The sequence below is a fragment of the Myotis myotis genome, unplaced genomic scaffold, assembly GCF_014108235.1.
Source record: "Myotis myotis isolate mMyoMyo1 unplaced genomic scaffold, mMyoMyo1.p scaffold_m19_p_3, whole genome shotgun sequence".
NCBI lineage: Eukaryota > Metazoa > Chordata > Mammalia > Chiroptera > Vespertilionidae > Myotis > Myotis myotis.
The window spans coordinates 38,628,093-38,644,643 of NW_023416335.1; the positions used below are offsets into that span (position 1 = coordinate 38,628,093).

The 16,551-nt window shown below is 50.4% G+C and overlaps 1 protein-coding gene across 4 annotated transcripts in view; it reads right to left on the minus strand.

Moving 5' to 3' along the window:
* Positions 1 to 3,977: 3,977 nt before the first annotated feature.
* Positions 3,978 to 16,551, minus strand: part of FARP1 (FERM, ARH/RhoGEF and pleckstrin domain protein 1) — a 277,592-nt gene continuing 265,018 nt past the window's right edge. For all 4 annotated transcript variants that reach the window (XM_036296613.1, XM_036296615.1, XM_036296614.1 and 1 more), the window contains exons 19-27: positions 15,724 to 15,854; positions 12,314 to 12,382; positions 12,001 to 12,090; positions 11,264 to 11,346; positions 11,075 to 11,187; positions 10,413 to 10,579; positions 7,547 to 7,654; positions 6,972 to 7,123; positions 3,978 to 5,495 (exon numbers count right to left, since the gene is read on the minus strand). In XM_036296613.1, coding sequence (XP_036152506.1) covers positions 5,414 to 5,495; positions 6,972 to 7,123; positions 7,547 to 7,654; positions 10,413 to 10,579; positions 11,075 to 11,187; positions 11,264 to 11,346; positions 12,001 to 12,090; positions 12,314 to 12,382; positions 15,724 to 15,854 — 995 coding nt within the window. In that variant the 3' untranslated portion in view covers positions 3,978 to 5,413. The remainder of the gene's footprint in view (positions 5,496 to 6,971; positions 7,124 to 7,546; positions 7,655 to 10,412; positions 10,580 to 11,074; positions 11,188 to 11,263; positions 11,347 to 12,000; positions 12,091 to 12,313; positions 12,383 to 15,723; positions 15,855 to 16,551) is intronic.

Genomic DNA, 16,551 nt, shown 5'->3' on the forward strand with positions numbered 1-16,551 from the left:
TCTCGCTGGCCTTGGCCGGATGAGTCTAGATGGGTGGGGAGGGTCAGCTCCTTCCAGCGATCATTTTATTTTATTATTCTTGTTTTTAATTTTTACCATAGTGCACATATCAAGGAAAGTGTCTTTAAAAACAAACACACACCCTGAAATGTATATTTGGGATTATGATAAGGCAACTGAAGAAATGAAACCTCAGGTATCCTGCTTTAAGTTGTGCTCCCTCCCCGGGAGACGGAGAATCGCTCTGGTGGCTCAGTGTACAGATTTGTATATAGTGTCATTTTTACGGAAACCCCTTTTGGCGTGCATAAGGAATCACTGTGTACAAATTGGCCAAGTGCTTCTGTAGATAATGTCAGTGGAGTAAATATTTGACAGGCCATAACTTGAGTCTATTGCCTTGCCTTTATTACATGTAAATTTTGAATTATGTGACCAGTGATTTGGGTTTTATTTTGTATTTGCAGGGTTTGCCATTAATAATAATTAATGCCCCTCTTAAGGAACACTCCTATTTGTACCTCAACAAATGCAAATTTTCCTCGTTTGCCCTACAACCCTTTTGGTACACTTAGAAGTTGATTTCCTTTTTCATTGATGGTACTATTTCTTAGTGTTTTAAATTGGAACATATCTTGTGTCATGAAGCTTTAAATTATTATTTTAAGTTTCTCCCCAATGAAGTGCTCTCGTCTCACATTCGTTTGGAATCGTTCCACTGCCAGCGCCGCACCAGCTGTCCGTTCTCCCATATGATTTTGTTGCAGCTTGTAGTGAAAGCTGCATATCGTCTTTCCCACCTAAAATGTCTGGATGCTCACATGAATAAATTTTATAACACTTTCCTTGCATACTCTCTCTGAAACGTGACTCGAGAGGGCAGGACGCCTGCTGTGTGTGTGTGGTTGTGTGGTGAGATGAGGCATTTTAGAATGCTCTAGGAAGAAGTGCCCAAATTCAAAATGCTGGATGTTCAGGTCAGTTCCCTATGCAACTTTAAAAATTAGTCATTGAGAAGATAGGGTTGAATTCTGCTGATTTGTAAAATTGTGCTCTCTCTTCCCAGGGACCTCAGTTAAGGGTTATTTTGTTCTCATACAGGAGCCTGTGTCCGCTAGCTTGGCAGCCAGGTGTCTACTTTTCTTGGCTTGTGACAGGGTCTTGCTTGCCAATGGGGCACCAGTCTCTGGGTTTGTGGTATGGGAATAGAGTTCTTGCAGCAATTCGACTGTCTGATTGAAGTATGCATGGCACTTTTATATTTTTGATATGAATCATTGTCACCTCTTGTTGGTGTCGCAGTTCTTGAGGGGACGATAGGACTTTCGGAGGCAAGGGAGTTACTGGGTAAGCTTTGGGATGGAAGGTCAGGAACCTGTCGGCCTAGTGGCCTGGAAGTTAACGAGAGGACGGAGCCCCGAGTGAGAGACGTTGGAGTGGGTGGTTATTGTTTAGGTTTGGTGGTGGAGTCTAGTTTTAAATCCTAAAATTAAATTTTGTTTTTTAAATTAGAAGTAGATTTGGGTGAAATTTCTATAAAGGATACACTTTGGTTAGGGGACACAGAACTGAATTGCTAATACTTATTGTATATGCTATTCTGCAGCAAGGATGTTAACTTGAACAATAAATTGTGTTTTCTTTTGTGTTTCCAAGAGTATTCTGTATGCGGGAGTTTGATTTCCCTTTGTGAGGCCTAAGCCAAAGATCAGTTTTGCTCATTACAGGAGAATTACTCAAAGAATGAGCAGTGTTCCCCCTAAGTGCTTGTCTGATTTTAAGACGGACAACCTAGACAGCAGCTGATTTAAAGTTCCTAAAATTTGCCAGTGGACAGTGGCATATCAAGACGATGCTGAAGCCAATCTTAATACGAGTAATGGTTAGTAGATATTCTGCAATCACTAGATTATGATACACAATGCTGTCTCCCAGATAAAGTAGAAAACGACTCTTAGTTTGTTGGAAGTACCTTCTGTTGGAAGTAGCTTCCTGGGAAAGATGTGGTTTAACTGAATGTTAAAAATGGATCACCTCCTTATACAATCTCTTCTGATCTGTTACTTTCTGTAGACACACAAACTCAGCTTGTGTTTTTAAGGAGGCTAGCATTTGGGTGTCCACTTCAAGTCCTTTATTAAAGACAGATCAGGTTCCAGAGCTACCAGGGACCTGCCTCCGACCATAGAGACTGCTGTTGGTGTGTAGCCAGCTGGACCTGGGAGCTCAGCGTTCAAGATGGATTTACTAACACTCGGAAGTCTCTCGATGCCAAACCCCAGCAGCTAAGAGCTTATCCAGAGACTGCAGATGGTGGTGGCGCTCCCAGCGGGGGAGACGGTTTCACACACAAGCACAGCTACCACCTTTTGGAAACCGAGGCAGGGGGCCATCTTGATGTAACCAAGTGCCACGCACCTTCCGAATCTGACAGTTTTGTTCTCGAGTTGGTCTTGTGGAGTGTCTAATTCTTCACGTAGCATTTGTACCTTTCTTTTGGCAAAACATATGGTCTGTTTATAAGCGTTTTTATATGTTCTTCCTTAAAAAAAAATGGCTTCTGTATTTCTGCTATAAAATATGGCAATAAATGGGGAGTGCTGCAAGGTGTGTTCTTAAGCACAGGTACTGTATCACGCAAGGGTCAATAAAGTTCACAGAAAACAGTGATTTTTTAAGTTCGTGTCTTATGTGTAGAGCAGTGGTTCTCAACCTTCCTAATGCTGCGACCCTTTAATGCAGTTCCTCATGTTATGGTGACCCCCAATTTCATTATTACAAATTGAACATCGTTAAAGCATAGTGATTAATCACAAAAATATATAATTATATATGTGTTTTTCGATGGTCTTAGGCGACCCCTGTGAAAGGGTCGTTCGACCCCCAGGTTGAGAACCACTGGTGTAGAGGGAATAGAGTGAACTTACCCCCCTCCCCCACATTTATGTTGAAATCCTAATGCCCAGGGGATGGCACTAGGAGGGACTGATTAGGTCATGAGGGCAGAGCCTTCCTGATGCGATGAGTGTCCACGCAGAAATCCCTCGCCCTCCACCATGTGAGGACGCATCGATGCTGGCTGTGACCAGGAAGGCTCTCAGCAGACACTGAGTCTGCCGGCACCTCCATCTTGGACTTCACAGCCTTCAGGACTGTAAGAGACATCTCTGTCCTTTACAAGGCCCCTCAGTCTGGCATTTCTGTGATAGTAGCCGGGATGGACCAAGACAGGTGGCTCTGAAACTGTTCCCGGCAGCTTGGGGCAGTGAATTGCCTCATGATTTGGACTTAGTTTTCTTAATTTTTACTGATTTTAGAGAAGGGGAAGGGAGAGAAACATCAGTGATGAGAGAATCACTGATCAGCTGCCTCCTGCACGCCCCCTGGGGATCGAGCCTGCAACCCAGGCATGTCCCCTGACCGGGAATCGAACAGTGACCACCTGGTTCATACGTCTACGCTCAACCACTGAGTCACACCAGACTTAGGTTTTCTTTGAAGTCACAGGGTAGCAGGGAGCACAGAGGTGCTACTCAGATCTGAACCGTTTCCAGCAAATGGGTTGGAATCCTTCAGAAAGACTGAGGTGGGAGTTTTCCTGTTCCTGCCTCTGCCATCGTGGCTGCTCAGAGCACCTGAGCTTCAGCCTCCCAGGGTGCTGGTCTTGCCCCTGGGGCGTATGTGGGAGAAGCCTCAGGGAACTCATCTCTAGGGCCCCTCCCTGTCTGCTTCACCCTCCTCCATTGGGTTTTAGTCCTTGTCTTATAGAGCCACCGGGATCAGTCTCCTTAGCGATGCCCCGTCTCCGAGTGCAGAGACTATAAAATAGGAAGTTTTTCAAAACGCCGTCTTCAAGAGTGATCGAGTCTGGTTTTCTTTTTCACATTCACCTGCAGTGACCAGCCAACTCTGCCCTTGCCGGCAGAGACACCAACCCACCCGAATTAGATGCAAATAAAGCCAAGAGACAAGGTGGGTTGTTTTGCCTTAAAACTTCAATATGCTGGATTGTGGCGTGAGGTATTTTTATTCCCTTTTGTTAGTACTTAAAACCATCTGGTACACATTGTAAGGCAAATGATTAACACGTCTCAAGCTACTCGTCCATTTGTACATTGCCGATTCCACGCGGTCAGTCACAGCTCCACGGAGTTGGGGTGGTCCTGCGTGTCTTAGGTGAGGGCTTTCCCAGCGGTGGTGCAGGACGGGGAGGACTGTGTCGATCGCCCCCCCCTCTGGACTGCGTCAGAAAGGGCTTAAGAACACTGGGGAATAGCAGCCACCGCTCTCACAGAGAATAGGCAAACAGGTTTTGACTAGTGGGCCCAGCATTACTGGAAACCATGTTCCCTGTGTTGTCCGACTGTCAAGGTTGTGCAATGTCATACTGTCCTACCCCGTACCTGGGGGAATGAGTATAAAAAAGGAAAAAGAATGTTTTTTGAAGACAGGCACAATATATACTACTATTGAATGCGCAGTTCCGAACCACAGTTGAGTAGGATATAGATAGGTATGACGATGGGTGCCAGGGGACTACGCACCATCCTTCATGGTGCTCTTACACCCACAGAAGCTCACAAATTCCATAACGTAACATCACAAATGGCCCTGATTACTGATATACAGGTTTTCATGCTTGTGAAACAGACAGCAAAACACCCACAGCTTAATACCTTCCCATTGTATATACCACTCACACACAGTACAGTGATAGTCTAGACATCGCACTGGACTTCTGCTTCTCTTAGCAGAAAACAACCTGCTACGATTTGTAAATAGTCATCACTTGAACAATTTGGTCAGCTTGCACCAGGAAGTGGGTCTGGGAGCCAGCGTCTCACTGGAGCACGAGACCCCAGGGTGGCACGTAGTGTGCGGCAAATCGCTTACTAATCCAAGGAGTAACTTCCTATTATTATAAAAGTAGAAAGATTGAAAAAAAACGAAATCTGAAAATGATCTCATTTGCTTAAGACTGTGCCATGTGTATTGCAAACACTGGAGAATCCGTTTTCTTAAAATGCAGCAGCCTAGAAAAAGAAAAAAGAGCACTTGCCCTGTCTTTTGGTCAAACGGATGTGTTTGTACTGCTTGAAGGTGCAGTCGTGGAGGAAAAGGTGTCATTTGGCACTATATTAATGACAATGTTTTAATACTGGCACAAGCTAAAAACAGCCCGTCAAGGGAATGACAGAAAATGCCGCCAGCATTGCAGGTGGGAGCACTTCCGTTCAGATGGGAAATGAGCAGTGGAAAGACAAGGTTAGAATGGTTCTGCAGAGACAGGTGAGAGATGCTGTAAAACCATGTTGGTGTTTTCCAGACAGGCGTTCATTTTACTAGGCCTCACTGATGGAGAACGGCTGCCCGGAAAGCAGCCACGGCTGAGCCAGCTGGCGGCGTCCTGCCGTCAGTACACATGGGATTCTTTGTGACTCAGAGTGTGGGCGCGGGGGGCCGCGCTGGTGGCACTTCGGATCACCTCCATCCACCTAGAGCAAGAAAGCAAAACGGCTGTCAGGGCCCCTTTTACAAAGGTACGCCTCCGATGTCTTCTTATTTGTAATCTGCCATTTTAGCAGATGAAGAGTTCTTAAATGAACGGTCAGCACCCCCTGCACAGAAAGCAGGGTTAGGGTGCCTGCAGATGTTCCCTAGTCTCAGTTTGAGGACCACTGACCTCCCTGTGGATGTGCCTTGCCCAAGATGTGGCAGCCCATCTCTTTAGAGCAGCGAGAGGTGAGGTGGCGCCTGGCTGTTTAGGAACGAATGCTGTCTCATAACCCTTCCTTCGGACCCTGGTGTGCATCCCGCCCTGCTTATGGGACTCTGTTTTCTGTGTCTGAGTATGTGGGATCCTGGTTTTCAGATACCAGGGGACACTGGTGTTTTCTGGAGACGCTGCTGGTTGTCACAACGGAGGGAGTGCTGACATCTAGGGGTGGAGGCCAGGGGTGCTGCCATTAAGCACCTGCAGTGCACAGCACAGACCCTCTGAATCGTCTGGTCTAAGTGTTGGCGGTGCTGAGGCTGAGAGAACCTGGGTATGCCGCGCCTCCTGTCTTCACGGAGCTCTAGCCGTTCCGTAATCATCAGGCTTTTTAGGGTCTCACACTGAAGGCTGACGTATCCTGGCCACAATAGTGACAAGATCCCACCTTGGGTAAATTTCCTAGCCCAGGATCAGATTTGAGAATTGCTGTGCCGGGCTCACTGCTCAGGCAGTACAGCTTGGAGACTGCTGCTGTGGGAGGTGGCCCTGGTGTTAAGCCACTGTGCTCTCTTTACTGGGGATTGTGCACAGAGCAAAGCCAGCCCAGCGATTAGAAACCCTTGTGGGGTCAGTGTCAGTAGGTGGTGGGGAAACAAGTTAGTGAGAATTTTCTCCCTGAACAGGGTGGGGACTGCTGCCCTGTCTGTGGCCCGAGGACCCCACAGGTGGTGGCTTCGCGCTGACAGCTTACATAGTCTCATCAGGGTGCCGTTCCAGGGGCCCAGAATTACCCTTGACGTTTCAGGAACAGACTGAAGCCACTGGGCAAGCATGGTGGCCTGCTCTCTCCATTTTACTTTGGTTTTCGGCTCTCGCACTGTCTCTCACTAATAAGGTAACTGAGAGGCACCAGGATTCCTTCCCTTCCTCGTGTGGTCTTTTGACGGAAACTTAGCCTTGGACCGCAGCCCATCAGGAATGTTAGGACTGAACAGCTACAGAAGCCACAGACTGATAAACACACGCTAGAGATGTAAGTGTGTAGCGTTAACTAGCACTGCAGGTTAAGGATGAAGGATGCTTCTCTGGGAGCAGAAGGGGACTCTGTGGAGAGACCCTGATTTATCCGCAGCACCTGCCAGGGTCAGAAGGACAAGGGCGGGAATGCCCACAGCGGGCTCTCCTAACAGCTTGCCTGGGAGAAGTCCTATTGTTGAAGGGACGAGTGGCCTTTTTCTGCAGGGGGGACGTTTACCTTTCAAACGTGTATTCGCTTTCGGCCCGGAAGTAGTACACGTGGGACTTGAAGTGCAGCTTGAACACGTAGTCCTTGTGGATGTCCTCGGACTCCGAGGGAATGGTGAGCGAATAGCCAAGCAGGGGCAGGCTGGCCAGGGGGTGATTGTCCTGGAAAGGCCCACAGAAGGTGGCGTTGGAGAGGTGGCCACCGGCGCGGAGCCCGGCTGCAGCCTCTTACCCTGCAGCCGCCCTGGGAGCCGAGGCACTTGGTCCTGGCCCGTGCTCTGTGGGCCAGCTAGTGCATCCCAGCCAGGACACAGGCCATCAACCCCGTCGCTGCCCCTCCCCAGCCAACCAGCACCCAGGTCGCCTTCAGCAAATGATGTCAGCCTCCACCTGAGTCGAGCGTCTCGTGGATGTGGTGTCTTGTAGGCCCCTTCCGACACCTGGCTGCTCTCTCTCCATGCCTGCCCCGTGACAGGGGAGGGTATGGTGTTGGGGGTCCCTAAGGTTCTCCCCAGCCTGCACACTAAATGTTCTATCCCAAGGGTCACAGGGCCCCTGCCCCCGGGGGTGGGGGGGAGTGCATACCTGGTGTGACTTGTAGAAGAACAGGCAGAAGTTTGTGAACACCACCCACAGCTTCTGCCACCCGTTGCTGTTTTTGAATTTCCTCAGCAGGTTCCCAGAGAGCTGATTCTGAAAGACAAGTCGGCCTGTAAGGCGCACAGGTGGGGGCCCAGACACCTGGGCCTGGGAAGGACCACAGGCTCCTCAGTCCAGGGGGGCTCCCTGAGACTGACTGACAATGGCCTTTCTCCCTGGTAGGTGGACCGCATGATGGGATTAATTCTTTCTGTCACTTCTTATGGGTTGAATTATGTCCTCATCTTCCCCAAAAGATGTGCTAACACCAATACCTCAGAATGTGGCCTTGGAAATAGGCCCTCACAGCTGTAATTAAGAGGCAGCTGTAAGGAGGCAAGGCAGGCCCTCAGTCCCCGTGGCCGACGTCCTTATGCGAGAGGAGAGGCGGACTGCAGTGACGGGCCAGCCGAAGAACACATGGCCAGCAAACCACAGAAGCGGGAAGAGCAAGGAGGGATCCTCCCTTACAAGTGTTAGAGGGCGCTGGCCCTCTTGACACCTAGCTTTCCAGAGTCATGACACAAATCTCCTTGAGCCACCCCATTGGCAGTGCCTTGTTATGGCAGCCACAGGGAGGGATCCAACACCCCTCAACCGGGAGCCCTCACTGAGCCCCCTGCCAGCAGCTCCTGGCTGCCATCTAGTGGCCCAGGCAGAACACTGGCTTTTGGGAGAGGTGACCTCTCCCCAGGAGCTACAGGAAGAGTGACTGGTAGAGAGGAGCATTCCTGGGCGTGCTGGTAGCCCGTGGCCACACAGCACTGCTGTGAACTGCCAGGCAGCCGAGGCGACACCACGCGCAGAGGTGCACGTCCTCACGGGCTCCCCAGCGCCCCTCCCTCCATCACCGGCTGTGAGGAGGACACCGAGGAGGCCGTCCACGCCCCTGAGGGCAGCTCATTCCCAGGGAGACTCCCGGGGAGGAACATGGTGGATGGTCACGCTTTGTGGATGTGACCGGGTTGCCTGTTCACTTACAGTGGTTACATGGCCACGTCTGCCACAATTAACAAGATGCGTAAAAAGTATTCTGAGTTGACTTCTATCCCTTTGGTACTTATCCAGTAACTTGCATTTCACCCAATAAACATGTCAGAGTACCCCTTTAAGTAAGGCGGGAGTTGAGATGTGTTTTAGATGTGTTTGCCCTCAAGTTGCTCACAGTCTGATGGGGAGACAGGACACAGGAAGTAGCGCCCGTCCTGTGGACTGGAGTCAGCTGAGCCGAGGGGGATGCCACAGAGGGAGGGGGTGTCCTATCCCCATGTCTGGCTGCCACTCACCTACTGGCTGAAAGGCACAGAGAACCGGGGGAAGGGGTGTGTCCTGGGTCCCAGCAGGTGATGGCACAACCAGAGTTGGGGATGTGGTGCTGCGGCAACATCACAGTGCATCACACTGGAGACGAGGAGGACAGCACGCCTTCTTTTCCTTTTAGTTCATGTGTTTATACTGAATCAAATTCCCCCCGATAGTCCGAAAGACCTCTCTCAGATGCCATTATCTGTGGAGCAAGACAGCCCCATCGTGTGGTATACGCACTGGATTGAGGCAGGTTCAAGAGAACGCTCTACCTGCCACCACCTTCAATCCTTTCTGGAACACGTGAGGGTATAAACTCTGAGTGACAGCCTAGGTGCTCCTTAACCATTCCCACTGGCCTGGCCTCCCAATGCCACTGAAACTGCCTCCACTACGGTCTCTGAGGATGACTCTTAGGTCAGGACCAGTCTCCATCCTTGCCCCAGAGCAGCTGACACCCCATTTCCGTGCTGTCATTCACAGTGGCCTCCTCTCCCCTCTCCCCGGCTTCCAAACTGCTCAGTCCCTGTTGGGTGTAATGTATGTTCAGGTCCAAAGTCCTAATACCTGTGGAGGTGATCTTACTTGGAAACCAGGCCTTTGCAGGTGTTAGCAAGTTAGGAGGTCATACTGGAGGGGAGGGGTGTCCTAATTCCGATGACTATTGTCCTTATGAGGATGACATTTTGACACGAGACACAGCCATGCTGCCCAGTGAGACGGAGGCTGAGGTCAGAGGGTTGCCGGTCATCACCAGAAGCCGAGAGGCGTGGAGCAGACCCTCCCCAGGGCCTCCAGCAGGAGCCGACATCTGCTCTTGGACCACTGCCCTCCAGCAGGGTTAGAAGATACTCTGGCAGCCACAGACAGCTAAGTCCCCGCCGCCGACTCTCCCTCAGTGCCGTCCTTCCATCCTGAGCCTCCCTGTATCCGATCCCTCCCGGATCTCTGCCGCCTCCTAACGCCAGTCTTAAAACTAACATTGATCATCACTCCTCTGGTCCCTCCGAAGGCGAGGCTGCCTGCTGACCGTCCCAGCCTCGCATGAGCCCCAGTGCCCGCTGGCTTGACCAGACTTGTCGCTCATCTTTGTGGTGTCCCCAAACCTCCCCGTTACTCATTTCTACCCGTGCGAGTCCGACAGGAGACACCTGGGAGAGGGAGTGGAGAGCAAGAACGAAGGAGCTGCTTGCTTCCCTTTGCCGATAGCAGAGCCCAGGCCTGGACGAGGGGAGCTTGCCTGTCAGTCGGGGTGGGGCGTGCATCTGGCACCCAAAGGAGCCCAGCATGGACATCAGGCGGAAGGCATGCACCTGGGGAAGGGGGATCTGGCAAGGGAGGGGTGTTTGCAGTGACAGATGAGTCAGTGCCGTGTGTTTAACCTGCATTTTTGCCACCTGAAAACCACACCTAGAAGCTTGCTTTCATGCTCTATAGTTCTTGGCAAACTTCTCCAAGGGCCACATAGTAAATATTTGGGGCTTCCCAGGCCAAGAGGCAAAGGTACCTCCACGGCCACGCTGAAGTCCACCATGGAGACGCTGGTGTTGCGGTGCCAGCACACGTGCACCATGGTGTTGCCGCGGTGGGGGGCCTGGCGCTCCAGCGAGGTGCGGGAGGCGCTGAGGTCGTCCTCGGACTCCTGGTCGGCCACAGTGGCCTCATCGGGGGACTCTGTGGATGTGGCAAAAGGCAGTGCTTCTGATCTCTGCTGGCCAGAGGGGCCCTTTCCTGACCCCTCCCGGATGGCTGGGGGCACTCAGTGATGTGATCCCGGGTCCCCAGTGCAGCCACTGAGCAGGAAGTCACACCAGCAGCCACCTGCCTGTCAGGGTCCCACCCCGGGGCCCCAGCACACCTGGGCACGGGGCCGCTGCTTGCCCAGCATGTGGATGGCCTGCTTCCTCTCCCTGGTCGGTCACATTCCGTATGACAAGCAGCGATGCTGGCCCAGAAAAGGTGCCTTCCCTGCTCCCTCACTTTTAAGGATTTTTATATTTTTAGGAAATGGAATTTCCTTGATTTTTAGCTTTAAGTATGAATGTAGCCCACGGATCTGAGGCCCACGAGGTAAGGTGACTTTAAGTGCATGGGCTGCTCACACTCTGTAAGCCCGCGCTGCCCGCCCCTCAGCTAATTCCTGGGGGCAGTGGGCCTCCCCGCACTTACTGTTGTCAGGGGGGCTGCTGGCGAGGAACTCGGGAGTGGGGCCGCTGCTCTTCTCTGCCAAATCAATGGCCATCTGTATGTCCTCAACCCACTTCTCCATCTCGGACCGGGAGCTGAAGAAGAGACGGACGTCAGGTTTTCAGACCACAGCAGGTCGAAGGGTCAACAGGGAAGAGGGCCCCGTGTTACCTGGCGGCCACGATGATGGACTGCCGCTGGCCCCGCAGGGTGAGGCAGTGGGGCACGCCCCACTCGTCTTCACTTTTCTCGATCTGTGGGGTGAGCGTTCGGAACGTTACTACCAAGGAGCAAGCAAGACACTCAGTGCGTTTTCAGATGTTCACGGAAAGGGCCATGGCCCGGAGAAACGAGTCATAAAATTAACCGGAAAGGGAAAAGAAAGATCAAAAGGCACTGGATATTTTCCGGTAGAGCTCAGACGCTGCCCTTCAGCCAACCACTGAGGAGAATGTGGGCGTGTGCCAGGGAGCGATCCTGTGCTGGCTGGCCTGGCTGCATCTGCCAACCCAGGGTCACAGAATACGAACACCTGTCCACTGGCACATCTGGGGCTCCATGACTCCACGTGGGTGGTGAGGATAGTCTCAGGGCCCCGGGGCCAGGCATAGCGCCGTGGGAGGCACGTTCACCCCACAGGGCCATGTCATCTTGCCTCTTCACTTAATTCCAAAAGCAGGATGCCCACGAACCCCACATGCAAAGGAGGAGCCAGGTCGCAGCACCTCTCCAGGGAGCCCAAACCAGAGAGGGTTCCCGAGGCACCTGGGGTGCTCTCACTTCCTTGTCAAGTCCCTCCTTTTCCTTCCCCACATCAGCGTCACTGGCTCAGGCTGCCTTTGGCCAGGCACACAAACTGCAGGCAGCCCAGAGGGCGAGGCCCGGTTCTGTGCCGGGCTGGTACTCACGGTCATGCCGTAGAGCGGGAGCTGCCCGTGCACTTTAAACTGATTCGAGATCGTCAGTCCCCGGCTTGTGTACAGCAAGACGTCGTTGAACTAGAAGACAAGGACAAGTGCAGCTGAGATGCATGGGCTCCGTTTGAAACCAGAGCGTGCAGAAAGTGTTTTCAAAATACTGCATGACAACTCGTTGATCTCAACAACTCCAAGCTGAGCAGCAAGCTGCTCCTCCTGCCTCCCAGGTGCCCCCCATGGGCAGCAGAGGCCTGGCCCTGTGGACCACGGACCATAGTGAGGACCAGCAGCTCTCACCACTCACCAGGAAAAACATGCGCTGCTGCAGCCCCTTCCCGGAGAGCTTGCTGAGGCTTCCCAGGCGGATGAATTCCTGCGGAGAAAGCAGACCTGGCTGGGAGTGTGCAAACCTGGGTCCACGCAGAGACTCTGGCTTCCTCACACCATGGTCCCTTTCACGCTGAAAGTCGTAGCGATCACATTAACTATACTGAACGCTGTGCTCCGCCTTCTCCTTCCCAGGAACCTGCTGGCAGGGACCATGGGCTCCACTAACAGAGAGGAAACCAGCACTCAGGTCCAGTGGTGTGACCCTGGCTCACAGTCAGGCCTGTAATTATGCACTTGTCCCCCGGGGCCTGCAGGCTCCCCACTGCGGGAAAGGGAAAAGGACCCGACCAGTTACAAACTGGCAGCAAGGGTCCAGAAGACAGACACGCCCCAGGAGAGCACTATGAACAGAGGAGTCTTTCCCGTGACTTGAAACTCTGGTTCTCAGAAGCTAGTAACTGTTCTAGGATAACCGAGCAAGAGGCAAACGTATCTAAGGAACTCTTCCTCCTGAACTGAACTCTGAGAGGGTGTGAACCATGTGGGGCCACTTAACCTCCCTCCCTGCATCCCCCCACCCCCCAACACACACAACTCATTATTTTAAAATCATAGTAAAATACACATAAAATTTTCCACTCGTGTATTTGAGGTGTGCCTCCTACCTTTTCATTACCCAATGGGAATGCTGTGCCCAGTAAGAAGCCTCCCGTTTCCCTTCCCTCAGACACACAATTCCCAGGCAGCCACCACTGGGGTTTTTTTGTTTTTATAACTCTCTAGATTTGCCTAGTCTGGATAGTTCATATAAATTGAATTTATAATATGTGGCCACACTTTCCTCACGTAGTGTGGATCAGAGCTTCACTCCTTCCGCAAATGTTCTGTGGCTGAACATTTCATCGTACGGACAGACCACATTTTGTTTATCCATTCACCTGTCGATGGGACATTGTGGTGGCTTCCCCTTTTGGCTACCGAGAATAGTGCTGCCACGGACAGTTCTGTTCAAGTTTTTGTCTGAATACCTGTTCTCAATTCTTCTGGGTATATGCCCAGGCGTGGAATTGCTGGGTCACATGGGAATTCTGTTAACCTATTAAGGAACCTCTAAACTGGTTTCCACAGCTCTGCTTTTAAAACGTAGTTGCAAGTTCTTGTCTCTGTCCCCTTCCCTTGGATGTGGGTGGGATGGTGACTGATTTGACCAATACAGTATGGAAGTGATGCCATGTGACCTGAGACTAGATCATAAAACTACACGTAGCCTCTACCATGTCCTTGGGAGCAGCTGCTCTTGGAACCCTGAGGCGCACATAATCAGTAAGACTACCCTGGATCCAGGCTCATGAAACCCCTCATGGCTCTCTGTGCAGTCCTAGCTGAGTCCAGCCTCCAGCCATCCCTGCCAGGTGTCAGCCTTGGACCCTCCAGGCCAGCCCTATGTCCATGGGACCTCTGTCAATGCCGCATAGAGCAGAAAAGTCACCTGGCCGAGCCCTGACCAACTTCTGATTCACCAAACCATGGCACAGACTACAAGGCTGTTTTCAGCCACTAGTTATTGGAGTAGTGTGTCACATAACAAGATTCCTGCAACACCTGCCGTGAGATATTTTTGTGTTCCCAGCATCATCTGAGCCAGGAATAGGGACTCAGCCAACTCATTGTGATCCCATAGACTTCTGCACAACCTAACAACTCTTTGGTCCTTTATGATACATGAATCAAAGGCTATGTCTGCTAGTAATCTCACTGACTAGTTTTGGAGCTCAACAAAGTAACAGAATAAATACTTGCAGGGCCATAGGGTGGACATAAACAACATGATGTGAGGAAATGGTGTCTCGGGGACCACATTCAACACTGAAGGGCATTAGAGAATGAGAACAGGCCTTGTTTCCACCTCATGTGTTTGTTGCCATTGGTTTTTATGTTTGTCTTTTTTGTTTTTTTGCTGTTGAAATGGATGATTAATACAATTTTAAAATATAAAAAGGCTATCAGGAATGCTGATGTCGCTAAGGGTGTGAAAGTGCTCACAAAATGACGATTACAGGCAATTGGAGAGGTAGAAAATGGTTGATGTGGATAAAGGGAAAGCAGTTACCAGGGACAGCATTTCAGGGGCAGTGACGTGTGAAAAAGCAAAGATGCTACATCTGATCTCCTGAAAGATAACCCTGGAAGGAGTGCTGAAAGTGATTCGTTTAAGGCCAGTAGGGGCTGGTTCGATACATGTAAGAAAAGAGATGTTTGTTTATAGATTAAGCAGTACAGTGGACACGTACTTTATATAAGAAAGGTTAAAACGGAATCATTTGGGGGTCTGGAATGAATTAATTCAACTTACATTATTTTTAATGGGGAAAAATGATTGGGTTTTCAAACAAATAGCTTCTTGAACAGCTATTTGTCTGAAAGGAATTAAGCTCGAGAACCGAGGTTCCACGGTAGACAGAGGTGATCCCGCATCTTCCCTAAGCTGCACGGGTTTAAAGTCTCCAGGGCAGCTGCCTGTCAGATGCGAATGCGAGCCCCGGGCGTAATGGAAACTTGTGTGAAGGTAAAGGCCGGTATGCAGAGGCTAAAATTCCCTTCTGAGCCTGGGTGATGGAGAGTTCAAAGTCGGGGAGCTGTAGGAGAAAGAGCTCATGGATTTGGTGAGATGTACCACCTGGCGAATAGTTTGGATTCTTGGGAAGAGAAGTGGGAAAAGGCAGGCCGTGCTGTATCCTGAACATTCCCAAGGGTCTGGAAGAAGCGTGTCTGTGCAGCGAGGCTGCTTCACCGTGCACAGCCTGCATCTCATGAAGGGCTGCTTGGCGAGGCCACCGCGCAAGTGAAGCTGCAGCTCTCCCTGAATCAGGCTGTGGCTCAAATGTCATTTTAATTCCTAGTTAAAATTACATTATGTACAGAAAAGTGTATCTTTTAAAAATAGTTTCCATACTTACATGGGAATTAACAGCATGATTTCACGCACTAGCTTTTCCTCTGCCTTTGCTAGCACTATTTTACCCAATTAAAAATTTTTATCTTCCATTTTCACTTACCTACATTTTAATATACAAAATAAGCTACCTCAAATCATCTTAGAACATGGCAGGGGAAAAAAAGGAAATTAACACATCAACCAATAAGGAGAAAAAGCAGAATACTGCATCTACTTTATAAAGGCTTGCTTTTATCTCCTTCTAACACGAAATTTCCAAATGTGATATTCAAGGTTTTCCCCCCAATTATCCCTGGGTGGAAGGAAGCCACTTCAGAAGGACGACATTTTAACTTGGAGTATCTGTATTCAAACCGTGCAAATGTAAGTCACTTAAGTGCTGCTTTACTGGCTTGGCCTCCGATACATGAGAGGGTGCAGCTGCTTACCCTTCCTGGAATCACAAGATTGTCGACGCCAATCAAGTCTTTCTTGAGTTCGTGCAGCTTCTGGAAGTTCTCCATCTTGATCATCGTACCGTGGAGCTGGGCCACCATCTCCGTGATCTCCGCCAGCGCCGCTAATGAAGAAACACGGACACGCAGCATTAGCGGCAGTCGAGGGTTTTCCCTCCAACGTCTTTAAGCTCAACTCTGCAGGCCAATGATATCCCGCCGTGGCTGAGCTATCTTGGATGCTGTCCTTCTAGGGCAGCGGTTCTCAACCTGTGGGTCGAGACCCCTTTGGGGGTCGAACGACCCTTTCACAGGGGTCGCCTAAGACTATCGGAAAACACATATATAATTACATATTGTTTTTGTGATTAATCACTATGCTTTAATTATGTTCAATTTGTAACAATGAAAATACATCCTGCATATCAGATATTTACATTACGATTCATAACAGTAGCAAAATTACAGTTATGAAGTAGCAACGAAAATAATTTTATGGTTGGGGGTCACCACAACATGAGAAACTGTATTAAAGGGTCGCAGCATTAGGAAGGTTGAGAACCACTGTTCTAGGGAAAACACCACTGTCTCACAAATAAACACTGAGTGCTTTGCTTTACTTTGTATTGATTTGCTTTGCCTGAGTTTCCCAAAAGCCGTGTGAAAATGTAATTGTCCCCTTCATCGCTGCATGGAGTACAGCTGCCCTCCAGTGAGAACTGCTTGTTGGCCCAGAGGGGAAGCTGCAGGGGAACAGGGTGCCTAGAATTCTGTCCCCAGGGCAGCAATTTTTTACCCCCTTCTCTGGAAAGACCAGAACAG